The sequence below is a fragment of the Onychostoma macrolepis genome, chromosome 04, assembly GCF_012432095.1.
Source record: "Onychostoma macrolepis isolate SWU-2019 chromosome 04, ASM1243209v1, whole genome shotgun sequence".
Lineage (NCBI taxonomy): Eukaryota > Metazoa > Chordata > Actinopteri > Cypriniformes > Cyprinidae > Onychostoma > Onychostoma macrolepis.
Window position 1 is genome coordinate 32,898,217 of NC_081158.1, and position 25,176 is coordinate 32,923,392.

At 36.9% G+C, this 25,176-nt stretch overlaps 1 protein-coding gene across 20 annotated transcripts in view; it reads left to right on the top strand.

The window, feature by feature from the left end:
- Positions 1–3,469: 3,469 nt before the first annotated feature.
- The window catches only part of plekha5 (pleckstrin homology domain containing, family A member 5), a 165,129-nt gene continuing 143,422 nt past the window's right edge, over positions 3,470–25,176 (top strand). For 9 of the 20 annotated variants that reach the window (XM_058773570.1, XM_058773571.1, XM_058773572.1 and 6 more), the window contains exons 1-3: positions 3,518–3,685; positions 3,792–3,868; positions 4,375–4,432. In XM_058773570.1, the coding sequence (XP_058629553.1) occupies positions 3,594–3,685; positions 3,792–3,868; positions 4,375–4,432 (227 nt within the window). In that variant the 5' untranslated portion in view covers positions 3,518–3,593. Of the gene's footprint in view, positions 3,686–3,791; positions 3,869–4,374; positions 4,433–25,176 lie in introns of all 20 variants that reach the window. The other 11 variants (XM_058773577.1, XM_058773579.1, XM_058773588.1 and 8 more) reach the window with 6 other exon arrangements.

Below are 25,176 nucleotides of genomic sequence, written 5' to 3' on the forward strand. Positions count from 1 at the left end.
TGTTATTGTGTTATAGGATAAAAAAAAAAGATGTTAGATTTATTTTGAAACAGTTTTACAAAATAAAATTAGAATTAGAAGATTAAAATGAGAAAATTAGATATGGCAACGTGAATAACATATGAATTAAACCTGAAATTTTGAGGTAGAAAGACTCAGTATTTTCTTGTAAAATGTACTCTAATAATCTTTTTCAAACATTTTATTTACAAGCATTTTTTTATTCACACATTTACAAAAACCTTTTAGTTACTTGCATTAAAATAAATTTTGCCTGAAATAAAATAAACTATAAAAATTAGTTACTAAAACTAGTTGCCAAGGCAACATTTTTATAATTTTAATTTTGTCTAACTTGATGTACTACAATAACTAAAATTAAAACTAAATTTAAAAAAATTAATAAAAGCTATATGGACATTACTAAAATTTACAAAAACAAACTTGCTAAAACATTAACTAAAATTAAAAGTAAAACAAAAATATAAAAAAATAATATAAAATATAATCTAGATAAATATAAACATAATATAAAATATAATATAAAAACTAAAAAAAAATATATAATAATAATATATATATATATATATATATATATATATATATATATATATATATATATATATATATATAATCATTATATTATCTCCATGATGCTAAAATAACACACTACTGGTCATAGTGATCTGAACAAACCCCATAAGGCTTGTAAATGTGAGGTGTGCTAATACACTATATTTCCAAAAGTATTGGGTCTCACCCCCTTCTAATGAACAGGTTTGACTGCTTTAGTAATTTCCATGAGTACAAATCTTAATGTTTAAGCATATAATGATATTCTCTAGGGAATTGTGTGCTTCTAATGTTAAAGCAACAGTTTGGACAGGACCCTTTTCTATTCTAACATGACAATGCCTCTGTGTATAAGGCAAGGTTCAAAAAGAAATGATTGATTTAGTCAATGTGGAAGAACTTGACTGCTCTGCAGAAAGCCAAGTCCTAATCCAAGCTGAACACCTCTGGTGTGACTTTAAATGCAGATCTTGAGCCAAAAGCTCTTTACCAAACACCAATGACTTGTACATATGGGTACAGTCATTTTAGACACTTCCAAAACTGTTGCAACAGAGATGGAAATACAATTTTTAAATACATGAATTATGTTTCCATCTTTGTTGCCACAGTTTTGGAAGTGCCTTTTTCTGTTCTAAAGAAGGGGGTGTCCTGATATGTTTGTCCATATAGTATGTACAAGTCATTGGTGTTTGGTAAAGAGTTTTTGGCTCAAGATCTGCATTTAAAGTCACACCAGAGGTGTTCAGCTTGGATCAGGACTTGGCTTTCTGCAGAGCAGTCAAGTTCTTCCACACTGACTAAATCAATCATTTCTTTTTGAACCTTGCCTTATTCACAGAGGCATTGTCATGTTAGAATAGAAAAGAGTCCTGTCCAAACTGTTGCTTTAACATTAGAAGCACACAATTCCCTACAATATCATTGAATGCTTAAACATTAAGATTTGTACTCATGGAAATTACTAAAGTAGTCAAACCTGTTCATTAGAAGGGGGTGTTCCAATACTTTTGGCAATATAGTGTATTTTTCTAATCGATTGTATTTTAGGATTTTCATGATAAGAGAATAAATAAATAAATAAATAAATAAATAAAAATGACAGACTAGATACTAGAAACCACTCAGAACATCTAAGCAACTTTTGCACACTTCTTTTTTTTTTCTTTTTCCTGCAATTTTATATGCAACCTGTGAAATTGTGGTTACCAAAAATGATCAAATGTTGAATATGGTATTTGTAAAATAATCTAAGAAAACTCTGCACCAGACTCCAGTCTTGTAGACACCAGTGCTAATCTGTTTTAAGCCCCTTTGGTCAGCCTGGATTACTAATTGGGTGGATTTATAGCTGGTTTAGAGACGAGGGCACTGCTAGAAGGTCGTTCAGCGTCTGGACACATATTTAAGAATAAAGACTCTATTATGAGTTCAGATCAGGGTCAGACACTCGGGTGAGACGAGAACTAAACGCTTACCACCATCATCATCATCATCCTCTCACACTCATACTATCTGAAGACTGACCTGAAGGAAGCGCTCTGAATGGTAAGAACATCTATAGTTTTGTGTAACACGGTTAGCATTGCATGAGTTCAGCACATTATTCAAACCTGTGAAAGTGTGAACATGAGACATTTAAAATGTGCAGTGAATAGAAAAACATATATCGTAATGCCATGTGTTTTTGCAAATACTACTACTATACAGCACATTTAGTAGTATTTACAAAATACTACTATACAGCACATTTAGTGTGCTGTATAAATGTGTATTTAGAATAGAGAATAAAGCCAGAAGTCCAAATTAAATGTTAAACATACATATTTCCCAGTAAAAATGTAATGTCTGAAAGTAAATTTGTAAATTTTCATTTACATGTTCTTTTGACTTTAAGTTGTTTTTTCCCCATGAAATCCATCCAATTATTTCATTATTATTATTATTATTTTAATTATTATCCATTTATATAGTGATTGTCATGATTGTAATAACAACAACATCAAAAGTACAAATTCTCACCTTGTTGATGGCAAAGCAAAAAATAAATGATTACAAATAGTTAAATTTGATATTGGATCCCCCCTAAATAAATAAATAAATAAATACAATTTGTATTGTTAATACTGTAATACTTGTCTGTTTAATAGCATATATATTTTTTTGTCAACATTTGTATCTCGAGTCATTTTAACTGTGGTTGATAAATATTTTGACTTTAATGATTTCTGATGATCAAAGACTGTTTTATTGATTGTGATGTATTTTGGGGGAGAAACTGTGAATTATGTATTTACTGTTCACTGTTACGATTTATTATTTTCACACTGAAAGACAATAAATTACAAAGACGCCAAAGATAAGGGTTTTGAATTTGTTGTTAAACTTTGCCAGCTAAATTTCACATTGATTGAAAAAAAAAAAAAGAAAGAAAGAAAAAAGCATACTTGACACCCAAGTTTAGATTTTCGTTTTCGAGATCAATTCAATGCAGCATATTAAAAACATACATACATTATTATTATTATTAAGGTAGTACATAAACGTTTTTATTTGGTATGGATATTTTCTATAAATCAATGTATTGTAGGCTATTTATTTATTTGTTTGTTTATTTATTTATTGTTAACCTAACTTTATTTTGATAGTTGCATTTAATATTCACAAGAAATGACAGAATAAGCTTTGAGAGCTTTTATAAAAATAAAAATAAAAATCTTCGTAAGGTACTACAATAAGAACCCAAAACTTTTGAATTGTTTATCATTGACAATAAACTCAATCTTTATTATATTCTGTGAGCACAAAACACAAATAAAGCTGGCTAACGTAAATAGGAAAGTCATTTAAATACGAAATAAATAAATCGCGTCTGCGCGTCACGTCATTGGTCCGCGTGTACGCCCCGCCCCCAGAGGCGCTTCTCCCGCCTGCGCCCTGGACACCGTTGCTAAGGAATCCCGAGTACGCGCGAGTGGGTCGGAGGCGCGCAGCTCGAGCGCTGCTCTCAGTGCTCAGACATGGCGGCGGACCTCAATCCAGAGTGGCTGTCTTGCCTGCCTTCCTCATGGAGTTACGGCGTGACCCGCGACGGACGCGTCTTCTTTATCAAGTAAATATCAGCGGGATGGAAAGTTTGGGCTCGGTTCGAGTCGAATGCCTCTCGTCGGTTGTTTTTTCACCTTCTCTTCCCCCCTTTTTTCTCTCTCACCCAACAGTGAAGAAGCGAAGAGCACAACCTGGCTGCATCCAGTCACGGGAGAAGCCGTCATTACAGGGCACAGAAAAACTCCAGGTAAGAGGCTTTTAACGGGGGAAAAAAAATCCGCATGAGCAGAAACGCAATCAATGCAGCTGCGGAGCCGCAGCTGTGGCAGAACGCGACGCGCTCAATGTCATTGCGTTCGCGTTGCGTTGCGTTGCGTTGCATGCATGCAGCACACCTGCGCTCACGTTTCTGAAAGGTTGCATGGTCTTTTAGGCTTTTGATTGACAGCTGTCATTGTTGCTGCACTCGTCAGGGTCGTTTGACAGCTTGCAGGAGAAGCTTTGCATTCCTCAAAACACTCTATTTTAAAACTTCCACAGTTGCGTTATGAAAGCCTTAGCAGTTTTTTTGTCACCGTTAAGAGACAAAACAACTGTATGAGACATGTTGATCTGCAGTATAGGGATGCGAGCAGTGCTTGTGGGCATTGAACAGCACTGCAGATCACTGGCACGATGAGAGATGTGCAGCCAGTCACTCTAGAAGATGCTTTTTGCATGCAAAGCTCATTGTCCTCCTGTGTCCTTTTTCAGATTTACCCACCGGATGGGAAGAAGGATATACGTTCGAAGGAGCCCGCTGCTTTATCAAGTGAGTTGGAGGTTCGGCTCCTGGCGGAAGGAGGATATTTCGCTCTCGCCTGCTTGTTTGACAGCAGCAGTGGCGGCAGTGATTTCAGATCGCCGCCCCTCACACACACACACACACACACACACACACACACTCACACTCATGCCATATCGTTTCCAGAAATGCTTCCGCTCGCACACTGAAGGCACACACGAGTCATTAGAGCTCTTTCCCACCCCCGTTTACGAAAAAAAGTAATTACCGTGAGGGTGACGGAGGGCTTGACAGGAACCGTGTGATTCAAAGCTCTGTTGGCTGAACAGGCTCAACTTGTTGGTTTCCACCGAGTGAATCATGTTAACCCTTGTTTGTACAGCTCTAGTGTAGTTTCAGACAAATCTGTTGCACCCTTCATGTGGTTTTCATTCGTTTAGCTGGACTTGGTTTGCTTATTTGGGTGCGGAGAGGAGCCGATCGATATTTTTAGACTTGAACAGGCTTTTTAAATTGATGAATGCGCCTTTTAAGGCTATTTTAATCAGTGAGTTTGTTTAAAAATTAGCTATATTGTTTATTAGGATCTTACTTGGATATTTTGAGATAATTTTGCATCGATGGTTTGCATATTATCATATTACTACCTTCCGCTTGTGCCATTTACAACATTTTTAGTGGATTTTAATTAAATAATGTGTGAAATAAGTGTTCATTTCAGTTGATGTTTAGGGATCATCTTTGGCCATTTTGAGGTTATTTGCATCAATAATTCACATTTTATCAGATTAATACCTCAACTTGTGCCAGTTCCAAAATCTTTCTGTGGTTTTTCAGTAAATAAGTGGTCATTTTGATTGATTATGGGGATATTTACCCAGTTTGGGATTATTTACATCAATAATTTGTATATTATCAGATTAATAACTTCTACTTGTGGTTTTTGATTAAATAGTTTGTGAAATGTTAATTTCAGCAGTTTTTTTTTGTGTGCTTGTATTTGCGGCCATATCATTTTAATATCCAAACATGCATTAATATACATCCTTAGCATCAGTCATTCTGTATTGGTTGCCAGGTTTGATTTAAATGTTTATCATTACAAACATTGCTTGATTTTCTTTGTCAGTTGTCCCTTATCATGACCAAAACAATATTATTAGATTATCTTGGATTATCAGTAGCAGGATCATGCAAATCATTTCATTTTGTCATCATTTGTTTGATTTATTGTGCAAAGAATGTATTGTCATCAATGGGCAGCTTTTGAACCTCCATCTGAAAGCTTTGAGTTGCATTTTGGAAATTTACCACAAAGCCTTGTTCCACATTCGTTTTGTCATCTTTTGTGACTATAGTCAGTCTGCAGTCAATAGACATGGGGCTGTTACAGATGCTGATATTTTGAACTCCCTAATTAGCAGTGATGATATTTTGACCATTATACTGAGAAAAATTAGGCTAATTCTGCTTTAAATTAGTCAGTTTAATTGGCTCCTATGTTCTTTTTGTGTAAAATTTGTATGCATGGTATGTGCTTTTGTAGTATTTGTTCCAAACCCATTCCAGAGCTGAACTCTGAGGCTTTTTGAGGCTATTTTGACACAGGGATTCGAGCTAAAACTCAGGAGATGCATCTCATCACGTTAGGATTGACAGCTCAACCCTTTCTGGATGTGTGAGGGCATGCTGTCTGCTTGGGACACGCCAGCGAACGATGATCTAACTGCAATCTCAGCGCTGGACAGATGTAATGACTATGTCTCTGTGGATTATTGTTTGCATACAGACTCCCTGGACTCCTTTACCACTGTGCTGATGATACCTGGAGGCCCAGAGCTGTTTGAAAAGAGACCATTTTCACTTCTAATGTTCCTTTGGATCTTCATATTGATCCAAGACGTGCAAAACGAGAAACTCGGAAGGATGAGATCGTAGTGACCATTGTGGAGCTAGCTCATGTTACTGCAGCGGCAGATGGCGGCCGGCCAGAGATTAAGAGTGATATGGGCTCATTCATTATACTGGCACAAAGTCGCTCTGGGAGTCATGAAGGAGCGACGCCCGGGAGCAGCAAGTGGCTTGTGGTGTTTGATCCATTGGCTCAAGCCTGTCAGAATTCCTTAAAAAGCACTGCAGTGTGTGAGGAGGCTTTTTCTGTGTCACCCAGGAATAGCACGGCTAGCCAGAGGACGCTCAGTGCAGGCTTTGCTGTGGCCACCATGCAGAGCATTCGCAACACTTTCTAGTCCCAAAAGAGAACGGCAGCGAGCGGCCACATTTTCTTCAAAAAATCTTTAATAAATAGTTCTTTAGGAAAACTAACCTAGGCTGCATTGCCTGGGGTATTAGAATCGATTGGCTCACTTAAAATCCATTATTTAATTCTAAGTATGAAATAGAATATATTTGTGAATACCTGGGAGGAGAATTTTTTTTTTTTAATTTTTATATATAAATATTTTCTTTTCTCCCCCTAGGTATATGTATGAAGAGCTCATTTGCAAAAACTGATAACTCCATTTTAATTTTTTTTCAGAAATCACGTTTTTTTTTTATTGCGCATTCCAAGTAATATCAATCAAACTGCAGTGGGGTTGTTATAAGTAATAATAACAAATACAGGTAATTAAAGTTCATTGAAAGTATGTTTTTTTTTTTTTTTTTTTACATATTAAAAGTTTGTTTTATAGCAAAATCAGATAACTCCAACAGTGGTTTTTTAGCAAATAACTCCACATTTCATGTTTTAGAGTTTAAAAAAAACACTCGTTTGGTCTTTGTAATCTCCTCAGATGACAATGTAGATGCCTGACAAACGTTGTTGTTGTTGTGATCATAAACTGTATGGATGTGATTACACGCAATACACAAAGCTTTTCCCTCACCATTGTAACGCGCTGCTTTTGCAAGGCTCAGTGAAAACGTTTCAGCTTTTACTTTCCTTTAAGCCCTAAAGAAGATATCACAGGTTCATCAAGTTCGTCGAAATGATCCATCCTCGATCACTTCTAGTCAGCTTTGACTATTCATGTCTTTTCAAAGTGAAAGTAGCCTTGTCACCTGACCCGAATACAGCGCGCTGATTCGCTAAAATGGGCTTATCGGCTTCTATTCACAAACAAGGGCGCTTGTTGGCTTCTGCAGTAAAACATGAACTCGCGATGCCTTGAAAGTGGACAATATCGGCTTTTTTGACAAAACGTGTTTGGGGTTCAGATCACGCTATATGTGGAGAATAATGTATGGAAATCAGCTCTTTTTTTTTAAAGTGTCGTTTATCACTTTTTGCAAATGAACTCTTCATGTATAGCCTAAATATCACAATATTTTGCATATAATATAATAATATAACAAAATGTAAAATTTTAATATGTAATATAAATATATATAATTTTATCTTCACATATATATTTATCATATAAAATAATATTCAGATATTTTAAAATACATAAATAGTTATATTCAGGGTTTAAAGAAATGAAATTATATTATTCACTTTTTTTTTTTTTTTTTTTTGTGGCCGATCACCTGATGCAAAAACTCTGATTGGTTAATCTTTTTTTTGGATTAATATCTTGTGCAATTCTGCACCTGAAATTTTATTTTATTTTTTTTTTTTAAATCACATCGACTTGTGGCTTCTACAGAAAATTTTTTTCTTTTGCATTATCACTAAATATCAGTTTCTCGATGGACACAATGAATGGGATATTTACTTCCGGAGCGCTACCAACGAACCCTTTTTCTTTCTCCAGTGCTCTTTGAAAAGGAAGATGACTAATAATTGAGATGGTGAAGCAGATGACCTGTGGTCTACATCTGGAGCGGTGTGTGAAGCAGAGGTTGCGCTGGCCGTCGCAGCGATTGAAAGGCCGCTTTTGTGTGTGGCTAGGTGAAGATGGCTTCTCTTTTTTTTTCTGTTTTTGCTTGGCAGCTGTTCCAGCATCTTGGGAATGCTGCAAAATAAACAGCTCATGAAGACGCTCATGTTGACGCTCATGTTGGTCATTAGTTTCCGCCTACTGCCTAACAGGCCGCAGATTGGGCAGCGTGACAAGAGGCGGAGGATGAGCTCCCTCCCCGCGTCTCGTTCATGCCTTGTGTTGCAAATTAAAGGGGGAATGCGGTGAAATAACACGCACTCCAAAGACTGGCAGAGGTTACTCTCAACGAGAGTGCATCTGACTGGATGGAATAACCTTTTATGTGATGTTATTTAAGTGTACTTGTTTTAGAGATGCAATCTGACTGTTTTTTTCTGGGGCGTTTCTGACTGGAGTGGGAAATAAATGGAGCAATGTGTGGAGAGAGAGGAAAGTTGCAAAGGTCACTTATTCAACTGTGGCATGCTCTTTCCGAATGTGCTGTTTTGTGTTTGTGTGTGTGCGCATCTGTTTGTGTTGTGTAGATGTTAGATGGGTCTTAGCAACACTGGCTTAACCACTGACCGTCTGTTTGTTTGAACAATGGCAGACAAAATTGACTTTTGTTTAGTGTCCCTATTGGGAATTGGAATGACTTGACCTTTAACCTTTTCACACACAAGTTTAGAATATTCAAACTGATTTTTTAAATGACAACATTTTTAGAATGTACAAAATTCCATTTCCATGGCGATGCATCAAGCTTGTCACATGCTGTCACTTTGCTGTCACAGTTGAAAATCCCCAGTTTTCTCTATAGAGGAATTGATTTTTAACAATAATTTACAAACTAAACACAGACCTGCTTGAAACTATAAGGTTAATTAATAGTATATACATTTGTTAAAGCCATTTAACTCACATTATTTAAAATAATTTATATTTAATTGTTTAACAGTTGAATTTCTGGTGAAAAACTACATTACCCATGATTCTACAAAAGAATCTCCACCAATCAGATAATCAAAACAACAGCTTGTGCCAAAAGAACCGCCCACTCCCATTAAACACTGCGAATGGCGTAATCGAGCCAATCAAACTTCTTGAGTAGTTACATCTATATCCATCTTTTGAAATAAATGTGAAAATATTGCTTGCTACTTTTATTTTTCTCTATTGTTTTTATTTTTTATAATTTTATTCACAATGCATCTGGGGATTGTAGTTCTCTCTCTCTCATTAAAGCCATTAATTTGTCTTTTTTTTAAAAATTATTTTCCCCAAATAGTAAAATTCATATTCAAATATTAAAATTTATTTACATAAAATCAAAGTTTTGTCATTTTAATTTTGTAGATTTGTAATGTTTAATCATTTATTTATTATTTTTTTATCCCTATGGAAAAAAATGAACAGGAAAAATACTTCTGAAACCAACGCCGTTAAAAATCGGACATTCGTCCTGAACCGAATTAGACAAGGCTTCTGTAAAGATTTACTAGTTAAATAGTGATTTAGCAACCTGACTGTAACTGTTATAAACTGTAGGTTTTGGTGGATGTGATTAAAAAATGAACAAAAGGAAGGCATGGACAGTATCCAATCAAAACATCGCTCATTCCGTTGCAGGTGTTTCCACCTCGGCAGGGATGCTGTTGAATGAAATGCCTCTCATGGTCCTCACATGCTTAGTTGTGTGTGCGTCACTCGCCGTCTCTGTGTGAGCGTTTCCTCGTTTCCATAGCAGCAGTAACGTGAGATGCTGTGGTTTTAGGACAGTTAAGTGGGTCGATGGATGGGTGGAGTGGGTCCACAGTGATGGAAAGCTTCCTAATGCTTCCTATGACTGTCGAATCATGTGGGGCCCGCTTCCCTCTCTCACTCTTGCTCTCGTTCGCTCGTTCTGAGAGCCATGGGGTGAGTAGAAATGGTGTGAAAGGGTAAATGACGCTTGGCCCTCTGATTGTTTTGACACACGAGCCAGGCGCTGACAGCTCAGTTCAGCACTCAAGTGATTCCAGTGCAAAATAACAGAGTTTGGCTTTGACTGCATATAAACTTTTCTTCGACTGCTCTAATTGGATAAAGCAACTCCTTTTGGACTGAAATGGTTTTGGTGCTCGTCTCAGAATTGGCTCTCATTTTGACAGACTTGTGGGTTGAGAGATAATGTCGCTATGTTTCTGCGTAACCTGACCTTAAACAAACATGGCTCATCATTGTAGTCTTTGAGTTTTAATTGTAGTAAACATGTTTTAATTTCTCATTCGATTTAATTTTCTTAATGCCGTCCAAACTGGCTTTGATTCAACGCTTGGAATTTATTTAAAAGTTACACTTAAAATAAATAAAACAGGTGAAGTTGTTTTGCAGCTTGTTCATCTGAATAGCGCCAAGTTGTGCTTTTCCAGTCTCAACGGCTTTGTTGATTTTAACTGGAGCGATCTGTTTAATTTTGTATTATCAGTCTCGTGATGTTTTGCTTTTTTTCTTCTTGGTTTGCAACCAGTTTACAAAATTGGCCATTGCAGAGCCAATTTTTCCAGTCCAGAAATGTCTTTTATTCATTGGAAAATAGTAATGCTCTAAAATGAATTTGGCTGAAACCGAAAAATATGTTTTCTGTCAGCCTTTGTTTGGAAACAACCAATTCTGTTAATGTTATATAATATATTTTAGTGATTACACTTTATCTATTTACTGTGACTCATCTGTAATGAGATATAGATCAATTGTAACAAGCTGTAGTTTGGTAAATATGCAAAAAATCTATAATTTCGTACATGCTTTTTCTCTCTGTTGACGTTTATGCAGTATTTTCAGCCAGGTGTTATGGTCTGTCTCCTCTAGTTTTTAGCTGGACATTTTCTCACATAGCCAGTTGGTTTAAGACATTAGTCACTGAGGAGCTAATCTTTCTGGCCCAGAAACTAATGATGCATCAAAAACAAAAAAAACAAAAAAATGCAGCACTGAAACTGGAATTATTACATTTATAATTAGTGTTTGTTTGGAAAAAACAATCAATTCTGCTAATGGCGTAATAGTAGACTCTGAAATGAGATATTGACATGATATTGACAATTTCTAACAAGCTGTTATATAATAAATATGCTAATATATATAAAAAATGGAATAATTGTGTTGTTAAAAACAGAACAATTTCACATGCTTTTTCTCAATTTCTGTATTATGATATGTTTTCTGTAGTTTTGGCCACAAAATTTGTACTTGTTATGCACCAAAATCAAACATTATGGCTGAAACTGAAAGATTAGCTTTATTTTGATTTGATATATTGCACTTAACATACACAAATTAGTGTGACTCTACATGAGATATCTATGCTCTACAAGCTGTCATGTGGTAAACATGATTATACGATAAAACTTGAATAGTTTCGCATGCATGATGCTTTTTCTCCAAGATAAAATGTCTGTTATGCAATAAAAGTGTTTAAGTCCATTTTTTTTTTTCATATTTTTTTATGCATCCCTCTTGTAAACAAAGAACACAAGCTTTTATCGGGCACCAGAACCACCCATCGGGTAACCAGAAAACTCATTCTTGGTAAAAGTTACATTAAAGATCTACATTAACAAACCCCCAATGTCCAATTCAGTTCCTCCCAGGTTTGTAAGAAGGGCCTTGGGTTGTAGTATTTAGCTCGGTGACAGCACTGTTCCAGATGCCAGTGGATGGGTTACTCAGCTGTTAGACACTTAATATCGGCTTCGGATGATTTGTATGAGTGGGCTGCTAAATGAATGGGTAGATGGCAGCTTGGGAGATGATGGAGTGCTCATTAATTCATAGTCAGCGGCCGGACACTCTCCGCAGCCTCAGATTTTGCTGACGCGGAGCCATGATTCATATCTCAGATGGGGTCAGGATAGACGTTTAAACGGATGGATCAGTGCTCCTCCGACTTGGGCGACCGAGCATGGCTTTCTGGGTTAGCCCACTGGGCCACACGTTTCTCTGAAATTTTAACAAGACGCCAGCGGCGATCGTTCGCTCATGGTACTCATTAGACAACAAGAACGCGTCTCAGGTCTCGCGCTCAGTGTGCGCATTGTGCCACCGGTGCCTGGCTCTCTTTGTTGTTAGTGCTTGACCATGATCGAGCAGGTGATGCAGACGTTTTCCCAGCGTTTCCTCGCTGCATGCGGCCTCTTTCCGCAGCACAACCTGTTTTATCTCGCTCTCCTGCTCGGCGCGTCGTGCGGTGTGATTCAATAGCACCGGCCGCCCATCCTTCTCCTGACGGATACGACAGTAGATTCACTTATCCGCCGTTTTGACGACACTGTCATTTGTTTACACTGTCATTCACGGCTGCTTCGGGTTTTTCCTTAAGGCTAGATGCTACAGGCAAAAACATGGGTCAATTTTGAGATTTCAGGCTATTTTGCTTCCATAACATCTTTAGGCTAGTGTAAAGAAAGCATTTAAAATACGCATTGAAGTGTTTATCATTGAACTTTATCTATTTGCTTCTGTACATTTCAATTACAGTAGGATGTTTTCTTAAAACGAGTTTTCATCTCCACTTCAACAGCACTTACATACACCACGCATAACAGTTTTATTCCTCTCTATATTCTGAAGGTTTTTTTACTGAGGGGTTTGTTGATATGTCATCCACTTGTTATATATTTAACATGTATTTAACAATATAATGTGAAAATGCATTTTTTTTCTGTCTGTTGACAGTATTTTCTGATCGATCGAGTGATTTTAAAAAAAGAGAGACCCAAAATCCCTTCTGTAAAAACTTTTACTCTAACCTGGCTTTATCTAATGTTCAGATTTATTTTCTGGAAGTGTGTGAAAATTAGTGTATTTTTAATTAGATTACATTTATTAAACACAACATTTCTGAAAACATGTAATGCAAAATTTATGTCTTAACCGATTATCAACCTCAACTTTGGAACACAGCTTGTTTAAATTTTTGCCTTTGATTTTTCACGCAGTTTTGATGCAAGAGATGTTTTGGAAAATATTTGTCATATAAAATAAATATTATAATAGTATTTTTGAATTTCTCCAAATAATTAACTTCTATAACTATATATTTTTTTTAGTTTCACTTTCACGTTTTTTTACTTCAGCAATAATCTACCAAGTGTTTACAAAAAGTTTAACTTGGAGATTTCATTTTCAGGTCTATACTCAAAAGGGTAACAAATGTATCGTAACTATCCATAAATAAAATTTAGTAGCATTAATAAAATAAAAATGTATTAAATTTAAATTATTTTAAACATAAAATATAATACATTCATTTCACATTGACCACCTTTATTTCTCTTGCCTTAATACAGCATTTCTAGGCTCTTGGCACTCGCTGCCACTCCTCAATCCTGCTTGTTCACATCATTCCTGATGCCATTGAACTCTACACTCCCAGACTGTGATCGCATTAAGCAAATACACATCAAACAGCTGCTGCTTTTGTACCGATGCATGAATGAGGGGTTTTGTATGTTAGTTTAGTGCCTTGCCACAAAATACAAAGGTTGAGTTTATTTTTCTCTCATTTTGCCAGCGGTTCTTTTGTAAGATCTTCCTGCACTTCTGATGTAGATCTTTATTTGTATTATTGTTTTAGTTGCACGTTTGTATAGAGGTGTGCAATAGATTTGTAGGATATAACTGAAGAAAATTAGAGATGGTAGATGCATCCAACAACTAGTCAATTATTGAGGTTGACTGCTGAGTTCGATATTTTCAGTGGGGGCACGTTGAAAGGGAGACTCAATTCTCGAACAGTTGAGACATGCTGCTTCTTTGAGTGTTTCTGTTGCATGCTAATAGGCATTTAAAGCAGCGCCGCTACGACTGCTTGTGTGCAAAACACCACCTTCAACAATGCATTTCAAAACAGTCACTGTCGTGCTTCAGGTTGCCTGCTGCGATCAATGTCCCTGTGATTATGCAGAATCTGCAGGTTTATTAGGTGTTGTGGGGAAATTAAAGGCCAGTATTTTTCTGGAGTATAGTGCGGTTTCTTCACGGCGTGCCACTCCTTTCCAAACGAGTTTGCAGAAAGAAAGGCTTAATAAACTGCTGGATGTTGGGAGCTACTTATTTTGTAGGACTTTGATAGTTTTGTGCAATAAAAGTTTATAGGCTAGTTATTTAGCCTGTTCATTTTTTATTTATTTATTTTTGGTTAGATATCTCTTTTGAAAGGCTGGTAGAAGTGATAGCTTAATTATGGCTTCTCAATGCTCATTTTTCAATGTTTGTATTACACATTCTGATGACGGATATTAATCAATGTTTTGTCATTTCATGTTTACTCATTTTAGTCAACTTCATCTGGTTAAAATTTTCATCGTTTTAGTTGATGAAAAGGAGCAAAATTAAACCAAATATTCAAATTTATTTATGAAAATATTGGTAACACTTTACTTAAAGCCTTTATGTATAATACATTATAAAGGTGTTCATAATCTAGGTTGTAATGCATTGTATTTTTTCACAAGTAATTGTAACCAAAGATAAAATGCATTACAATATGTGAAGGTTTGTTTGTCATGTGTTTTAATGCATTATACATAAATGAGTATCATTGTAAATGTATTATACCTGTGGTTAAAAGTATTCATGAGATAATATAATGCATTATAAGGTGCGTTACAAGACACAATTAATGCATTAAAAATAAATTGATGTAATGCATTATATTTCAAGCGTTTAAGTAGTGTTACCAAATATTCATATTTATTTTTCATATTTATTATGAATTATTGATTATTCTGGACAAAAATGTTGGAAAACAACATTATCTTGAGGCATTAATTTCGTTGTCAACAGTATGCTTTAACTAAAATTATTTAATTATTATGTCATCATTATTGTTTATGGAATCAAGAAATGTGTCATTAACAAATATTAAATTTAAACGACAAAATTAACACTAGGACTTCGTTTACAGTGTAGTAGCCACACTGTAAAAAAAGAAAAAAACAACTTAAAAGTTTAAGGCAACCAGCTTCAGCAGATTTTTGAGTTTTCTCAACTTATTTGTTTAGGAAATTTATCAACTTTTTGTTGTATAAACTTAAAACAAGAAGTTGAGAGAACTCAAAAATCTGCTGAAGCTGGTTGCCTTAAACTAAAGTAGGGCTGGGTATCGTTTAAATTTTTTCGATACCGATACCTTGAGTTCGATACCAGTTCCTGAACGATACTTTTTTCAATGGCAATTTTATGAAATAAGTTTTAACAAGATTACATTATCTCAAAAAAACTTAGGTTTTTATTTTTTCAGCTTGTTGACATTTTTACAGACTCAAAGCCTAATCTCCCGAGCCACTGCACAAAGGAACAAAATATATCCAACACAATAAATCAGTGCAAATAATCTTTATCCACTTTCATAAGTGGGTGTTTTATTTTCTTTCACCATATGTTTTATTGTTGTTAAATTCTGGTGTAGTATGTCTAATTATTTGAATGCATAAAAACTTAGTTTATTCAAAATTATTCTTAAAATAGCCTTTTTCCTCAGAAATTCTGTGTTCTGTTTTTCAAATGAAGGCATAAAACATTAATTTCATTTATCTTTAAATTATTGAAAATCAAAGATTATTTCTTTATTTTGGCTATTAAAATTAAAACATGGAAGAAATGTTGTGTGATTATTACTTAAAAAAAAAAGTTGTAATAATTTTAATAGTAGCCTAGTAGTAACAGTATGTATACATTCTGCTGAACAATAGTAATGTATTTCTGCCAGTCTTCCAAGTTAAACTGAACTTTTATTTTGACGGGTTGCCGTGAATACCTTTACAGTTCTGATGACGCTAGTTTTACTCAAACGGTAAAATGCTAAAGAAGTGACTCTCAGAGCAGTTCTGGAGATGTTATTCATGTGTTTATGTCCTCATTTAGTGAGACGGCAGACACTGAAATCACCGCAAGCGTCACGCGTGCTTCAGTCTGTGTGTAGTAAACAAAACCGTGCGATATGGAGAGCAGACTGCTCCGTAGGCTTTCGAATTGCTCTCGCGGATGTCAAACACTGATCGATCTGCGCCGTGTCGCTTCTAGTCGAACAAACCTAGTGCTGCAGGCTTATTGCCTCACTGATGTTGATGAGATTAACCCCTTAGGTATCGAAATTTGGTACCGAATGACATGACGTTTCTCAATACTCGATGGTATCGAGGCAATTCGGTCGGTGCCTAAAAAGTATCGAACTCGATACCCAGCCCTACTTTTAAGTTTGCCCAATATTTTTATTTTATTTATTTATTTATTTTTTTACAAATGATCCACTGACAAGTTGTTTATGATATAATAATAAGCAGATTGATAGCCGTAGTCAAATAATATGTGATCCCTGTAAATGCAGAAACACACCCCTGAATGTTTCTCTCTTGCAGTATCGTAATGTCTTTTAGTAACGTCCTGTAGTATGATTGGCTGTTTCTGACCGTCCTCCATTCGTCTGTTTGTGTGTTAGTGGCTGTAATCTGTGCAGAGTATCGCAAATGATGGAGGGCTGCAGCGTTTGGGTTTTGGGAGTCCCAGTACTTTTTACTAGTCTATTCACATCTTCTCTCTTCAGCAAGCCGGTCTGTCATGACATTCCCATTTTGTTGTCTTTGCGCCGTGATAAGAGCACACTCGCTGATGCCGACGGTTGAGATGTGCTGTCTGATGGCTGTTATCAGATCTGTGAGGAAAGGCTGAGGAGAAAATGAAACAGCTACCATGATATTGAACAAATTCAAGGTGCTTTTGATTTGTTTTTCTTAGTGTGAAGGCTTGAATTAAAACTATAGCATGTTTAGTAGGTGTTGTGATTCTTGCAATATTCCTTCCATCTATCCATCCTATTTTTAAATTTTTTTTTTTAATCTTTCATTTATTTAAAAAAAAAATCTTTATTTTTGCCCTATTTTTCATATTTGTTTTTTTTCTTTTGTTTTCTTCTATTTTTTTTTCATTTATTGTATTTTCAGTTTTTATAATTTATTATTTTTCTTTTTAAAAGTATTTTATTTTCTTTACTTGTTTTTTCTTTCGTTTCTCTTTTTAATTTATTTTTGTCTGCATTCATATCATTTTCTACTTTTAAATGAAAGATTATACCAGTTGCCTACATTAACACAAAATTCAATATTTAAATTTTACAATATATTGGAGATTTTTAGTAAGAATTTATTTATTTATTTTTTGCATTATAACATCTGTTGCATGTTAATCGTGCTGTAGCACACAGTAGACCCATTTATTGTGCTGTGCTTTCCAAACAAAATTCATTGCTTTTGTCTGGTGCAGTGCATTTCTCTGTATTCCCTGTACTAACATATTTATGTCCTCTGGCGTTTTATTATACATTTGTAAACAGGCTTCTGAAAGCAGCAGAAGATAGCGTACAAGGACATCCAATGACATAATTTAGTCGCTTCGCGGTATTTCAACAACAGCTTTATTTTCAATAACAAGCATGATTTACAACCCGACCGGTGAGCATTCAGAGGTTATTCACACGCCTGTGTCTGTTTAAGCCAATAACCAGTTTCTAACAGGAAGGCGTGTAAAGGTCAACCTGAACCAGTAGCGACATCATTAATCTAATTGACTCTGCAAAAGTATATTAATTTGCGCCTGATGCTTTTAATTTGTCTTTCCGAGCCTAAACCAAACAAATGTATCACATTAATCCGCATGGTGGTCGGATCAGCGAGCGTCTCTCGTGAATTGTCGAACACTGCACAGATTGAACCAGACAATGGAGGCGACTGACCTTGAGTGACCTCAGCGGATGCCACAGCTTCCCTCAGTCCACTAGTCCCATGGCTCTATCGCCGGGACATACAGAATGTTTCACGCTATTCGGCTTAGACTCCGTCCCGAGAGAGATAAGAATACGGTGAAAGGTGCATGAAAGGGCCGTGAGACTTGAGAGATACAGTATCAAGTCAAGCTCTGTCTCTCTTAGTGGTGATTTAGTGTGGTGTCAAACTGGCGCAGAAGATGTTGCTTTTCTTTGAGGTCTGTCCTCACAGCAATGCTTTTGTTGCAGGATCTTGCAAATGTGGCGTTTATCGAAATGGTTCACCCAAAAAATGAAACTTCTGTCATTTATACTACACCATCATGCCGCTTTTCTGCTTTTGTACAACATGAAAGGGGTTTGAATGTTTAAATATGGCACGTCATGGCTGGTTTGAGATCAGTGGAGATCGATCACGAGAACTGACTTTTGATGTCAAACCTGTCATAGGAATCATATCAAGACTTGTAATATGGTGCATATGAGCTCTGTTTTTATTGTCGTTTTTTGGAGCTCAACATCAATTTGTATTTACTTTTTGTTGTGTGGAAAAGAGAAGCCAGCACATTCTGCAAAATAATTCCTTTTTCCTTTTACAAAAGATAGAAAATTTGACAGGTTTGGAGCCACATGAGGCTGAGTAAATAATGACAGTTTTAATTTTTCAATGGTTGACTGTGCAATTTTCTATTTCATTTGTGTTTTCTGATTAAGGCTCAACAATAAGGAAGGATATGAAGGTCTGGGTCAATGAGAAAGTTTTGTTGGCTTTGTAGACTAATTTTTACTTCTTGCAAACTTTAAATGTTTGGTTTTCTGTGATGTAATCTAAATTATTATTACAAATTCTGCTCATTTATCATCAAGAATGTTATCTTGGTTTTGTCAAAAATGGTAAAAATTGCCTAAAAGTCATAGACAGCATCATTTGGCAAAGCATGTAATGTTTTGAATTAAAACACAAATTGCAATGAATAATCTGTATATGCTCTTTTTGGAAAGAAAAATATACTAATAGTATCAAGCAGATATAACAAATAAATAAAGTGTGTAAAATTCCTTCTTTTTAGGTGTGGCCTGTAAAATCATTGCCAGGGCGAGTAAAAACAACTGGCTGAAAAAATCCTTATCATTAAGCACTGCTGAAGGAGTGTTTCTTGTGTGAGACCTTAAATGTGATTTTTGAATTGGGTAACATGTAAAATGATCCTCTTCAAAACATCTGTCTCACTTGGGTTGTGGTCTGGCGTAATTTACCGCCACTCCCAAGATAAGTTGACCGCCCTCTGATCCAAAGGAAGTTGGGGTGGATGCCAAAAGAATCAGAGTAATGTGTTTCCTGTTCCTGATGTGTAGTGCGAGAGCTCTCACGATAACGGATGTCGTATTTCCAAACAATCTATATTCATGCTGCATGTATTTTCAGCTCTTTTTCTCTCATGCCGCCATTGAAACGGCTGCCAGCTGGCACTTTAAAAAGGATGAAAATTAAATTTTTGCTCCCTTTTACAATGAACACTAAAACACAGTTTTGGACGCCACCCAATCTTCTGGTAGAAACCAATACATACGATCAGAGGATATTAACAGTGGCTGTGGTATCAGGAAGCATTGATCCAGGAGGCCCAATCGACAGCCAAACGGAAACTCTGCCACTGTTTATTCTAGTTCAACCCACAAATCAAGTCTGACTCCATGAAAACCTTGTTCGAAGACATTAGCATTCACCAAATGCACACACTATTTCCCAAAGCATCTGGTTTATCTGCAGCTGAAATTGACTTTCTTCTTCTCGAGACGCCCAGCCAGGCCATGTTCACTGACCTGAGCTTTCACATCTCGGATTGGACGCCCTCCTGGTTTCCACAGGGACCCGAGGATCAACTGTAATTAAGTACAACCTCTCTATAGCTGCTTTGTACAGGTTTCTGTACTCTGAAGAAGTTCAGTCGAAAATCTCCTACATTACTGAAATGAATATAAACGCTGTACGTTGCTGGAGAGTGGAAATGCAGCAAATTGTCTGAGAAGCACCTTGCCATTCCTTCCCATCTATTACCGTTATGTGAGTCAGAGCAGACTGCATAAATGTCAGAATAATTGACTGTTGTGTCAAGCTGATGATGTAATCAGCTGTGAAATTTTAATCTGCCTAATAAGCGCTTCTGCATGGAGAGTCTTGCAAACGCTACACCTTTCTCTGTTCCCTTTATGAGTGTTCTTGTTAAAGGGATAGTTCACCCAAAAATGAAAATTCTGTCATTAATTACTCAGCCTCATGTCGTTCCAAACCCGTAAGACCTTCGTTCATCTTCGGAACACAAATTAAGATATTTTTGAAGAAATTTGAGAGCTATCTGACACACAACTGACACGTTCAAGGCCCAGAAAGGTAGTGAGGACATTGTTAAAATCAGTGGTTCAACCTTAATTTTATAAAAGCTACGAGAATACTTTTTGTGTGCACAGAAAACAAAAATATCATCACATGGACTATTTTAAGGATGTCCTTACTACCTTTCTGAGTCTTGAACATGGTATTTTCGTTGCTGTCTATGCAGAGTCAGAAAGCTCCGGATTTCATCAAAAATATCTTAATTTGTGTTCCGAAGATGAACAAAGGTATTACGGCTTTGGAATGACTTGAGGGAGAGTGATTAATGACAGAATTTTCATTTTTGGGTGAATTATCCCTTTAACCCTTGAGTGAACCTGTTCAATGAGTGAACCCATACCATCTCGTTCAATCGACAGCAAAGAATGGGATGAAGCCCACGGCCATGGCAAAACAACACCAGCTCCAGGATCTTTTCCAGAGGACAACAAATCTCTCTGCCAGAACTCGCACATGACCTCACAGCGGAGTCATGCACCTACCGCAGCAAAACAGCTGATGCAGACCTAGTCCGTTTTGGCTGGCTTTAAAGTCAAGCACTTCCCTCCCGCTTCCAGATTTCCAAATAGTCCCCTCTTCTAGTAATTCCGACCACTTCCTGTTTGGCACTCCATTCCCATCGGACTGTAATAACGAGAGAAGCCAACTGAGGCATATTTGTGGGTTCCTGCACATACAAGAGGATGCATTAGCTGTGATGCAGCTATCCATGTGAGACTCATAAATTTCTCCGGAAGGCATTCTTCCAGCTCAGAGTACTAGATTTCATCCAATCATTTGGCCTACTCCAGAGAATGTCATTGTGTTTATTTTTGCCAGTGCTGAAGAACAGGCAAAGGATAGATGGGTAACGGAATATACTGCGAGGATTAGATGATCAGGGGATGTTGGCTGACTTATGGATTCATAATCCCAATGTTGGCAACAAGGTTTTTTAGCTTTGTTTGGGAATTTTCTAAAGCACTCTTGTGATGCTCTCAATCGTCAGTGTATCTGCTGCCACCAAAACCCAGAATTTCGTAGGATTGTCCTCCTCTGCAGCTGAAAAGGCTGAGCGTGACCACTGTCACTGCATGCTATTTTGAATCCAAAATGCATGCAAATGTTGCCATTCTCTAATCCGACAATAAAAACAAGTCCCAGCTCATCCAAAAAATCTGACCTCTTTTGCATATTGAGAAACATGCAATCCTTCCACTTTAGATAACTGAAGTAAACAGTAAAATCTCTTGATTCCAATCTTAGTGTTTTCCCAGAAAAAGGGACGTCCCATCGTAACGCCGCCTCTGAGCTTGACAAATGTGGCCACCCTAACATTAATCTCTCCTAGTAGATAATCCCATGCTTAATCCAGTCTTTGCAGTATGCGGAGGGTGGCATGATAGCACCATTTACTGATCCACAGCCCTGGTTGTCCGACACTACGAGAGCTTTTGCATTCACAGGAGCGGTGTGGACGCGACCCCGGTGCTAATATGAAGCAGATGTGCTGGTAAGGTGGTGTGGAGGCATGATGTTTTAATTGCATTGAGGTCTAGTAGATTACCGTGACCTCGGCACGAATGTGCACTGCATTTGCGGTGATCTCCTTAGGACGTTCTGTTAGGTTGATGGATGGCGATGTGGTCTTGTGTGGCCTCACTTGTTTAAAATAAAATCTAAACTTGGTAGCTTGGTTTGTTGCCGATAGCTCAAATTCTTGACTCTAATGAAGTGTTCATGGCGAGTTGCTGCTCCTTTAAACTGGAGTAATGAGATTTGCTGAATTACTGTCTTAATCATGGACTGAATGGAAAATAGGGGAGGAGATGTTTATAATGATGTGATTTACAGCTCTTTCACGAACCCCCGTCTGTCTTTCCTAGCCCCCTTTTCCATTTACCCTCAACATTTTTTTTCTACTTGATTTAATTAGAATTTTCAGGCTACATGAATTACTGTCAGGTTGTGGTTGAACAACAAATTAGAGGGAGTGTGCAAGATGCCTACATCTCTGATGAGCATGCGAAGCTTCAAGGTCATGCTAACACTTGACCGATCTCATTTTGGAGCTGCTTGGTGTTTGCTAAGATGTTCTACATGGGTATTGCTTGGGCATTGCTAGTTGCTTATACTTTAAAAATACTTGCTTAAAAATGTATTACTTAGTAATAGAGGTGTTTTTGTATCCCTAAACTAAACCAGTCTTTTAGTAAGAGTACAGTAAGTTTCACAAACCTGAAATATACAAAACATGTCATTTTGGGAGCGACATCACTGAAAGTATAAGTTGATTATTAAAAGAACCGACCTAAAGAGTCATTTGTTCAGAAATCTAACTATTCTTATTACTCTTGCTTGTTGTTTTTGCATGCAGCCTGCATTGACAAGCGTGTGGTTATATGTGGTATAACATAGTGAGCCATGCCCTTGGGTGATTTTTAGATTATTTACGCAGCAAGTTGTGAAACCTAAACTACTTTTAAGCTAAGTTGGCTCTGGCTTATGCATAAGTCTTAGACGTGCTGTGCATCGCCGTGTGCAGTTACTCTGATAAATTATGTTGAATACTGTCGCACATACTCACCTGGAGGCTCTCCAGAGGTCTGTCAGATCTTCCTAACTCTTGAATTACCCCAGAACTTCCACACACACCCACAATCCCCCTGTTCATCCAGGGGATGACTCATTCTCCCCGTGGCACCATGCAATGACCTCACCTCCAGCGGAGAACATCATCAAAGCACGTGTATGGAACCCCAGTAACGTTTCCCGCTTAAATATTTCACCACGTGCACTGCGCCAGCCTCATTAAAGCACATCAGATCTGCACCCAGCGCCGTCTCGCCTAGTCTTGCCAAGCGCTGCACTGCATATTAACGTTGGGACTACAAAACACCATTTACCCAAGAAGTTTTGCCAAGCAAGACTAGTTCCACCGTGACCACACTGTGTCACGAAGCCAAAGGGGTCACGGTCTGGATTAGCATTTTTCTCTTTAGCCAAACAAGAAGAAGAGGGGACGCCGGTGGATAGGACATGTCATTTCTGTGTTAATCTGATCTGAATCTCTCAGGTTCTCTATCCCCACACTATGCGCTTATGTGATTACTTTAAAGGGCTATAGCATCAATGCACCAGCAGATTTGCAGGCCTAGCATATGTGATGGTGGTTTACAGGCAGTTTGCATGGAGCTATCTTGCGTTGTTCATGTAAACCTTCTCCCGGTTTGAAAGTTGTAGTAATATTAGCAATATTGCATTTCTAGCATGCAGCTCTGGGCTCTCAAAGCTCAAACAAAAAGCTGGGCAGTGTTCAGATGTTTGATGTGGTAATTGCCACCATACTTTCATTTGGCTCTCAGAAAATGGCACTTTGTGAGGCGACCCTGACTTCCTCGAGCTGTGAATAAGCCGCACATGTGTAACACTGATTTAGTTTGCATTGATCAGTAAGGTGTGTTCTGGCTCTGATGTCCATTTGCCTTGCACCTTGTTAGTCAGTATATGAAACAGCTAGTCTGCTGTTGCGCATTCAAACACTTTGCAGTCACACAGGAAGAAGTCTGGATGAAATCTCAGTCATTTCCTTTTTTTCTTTGAGGCCTTGCCTCACACTAGGCGCTTTTTTTTTTTTTTTTTAACCCTATTAATAATTCACCTGTCAGTTTTTATAATCATCCTACATAGTCAGATGCCTCTTAGAGACATTAAAACATGGATGTTGCTCTTAAAAGTAGGGTGGTACTGGCTGGGAATGGCTGTATGAATTTGTAAAACCAGTCTGGAGTAATAGGTGTCTACAGTTGTAATGTGGCTGGTTTGCGGTGAGGTGCGTTGCGTTGCTGTAGTTGAGTATTGACTCATCTGTGAGTGGCAGGGTCAACAACATGAGGCCTCTTTTTGGTTAGGTGTAGTGAATCACTAATAGTTAAGCCTTTAGGAGAAGACATCTCTGTTATAGCAGAATAAACTATTAGCCTACTTTGTCTGTTATTATTATGATACATTGAATTGCCATAAGTTATGTGCAGGTGGTGGTGTGATAAGTGACTATCTATGGGTGAGTCTTTGAATCATTTATTCAATAGATTTGTTCAAAAATACTGACATTCATTCTTCCCTTTTGCTCATAATAACTGATTCATTCAAAATCAAATCAAGTAACTGTGTTTAAGTGAATCAGTGAAACCTGAATGAACAAATTGGTTGTTTTTGTACTGATCATTGAATCATTCATTCAACCAATTCGTTCAACACCACCATTCATTCAGGAGTGAAACAAGTGTCCATTTGTAAGTGAGTCACTGAATGATTCGTTCAGCTTATTTGTTCATGAAAATTGATTTGTTAAAATTGAATCAAATGTATGTGTTTTGAGTCATTGATTAATTCACTCAACTGATTTGTTCAACAACAGTGATTTGTTCAAGAATTAATAAGGTGATACATTGAATTCCGATTCATTCAGGTATTTGAGTGAATCATTGATTCATTCGCTACACTGATTTGTTCAACAGCATTCCAATTCATTCAGGAGCGAATCAAGTGACCATTTATAAGTGAATCATTGAATGATTTATTCAGCTCATTTGTTCATGATTGAATTTTGAATGAATAAGTGCTCTGTATTTTTCAGTGATTCTTTGAATCATTCATTAAACCAGTTTGTTCAACACCACTAATTCATTCAGGAATTAAGTAGCTGTGTTTGAGTGACTGAATTGAG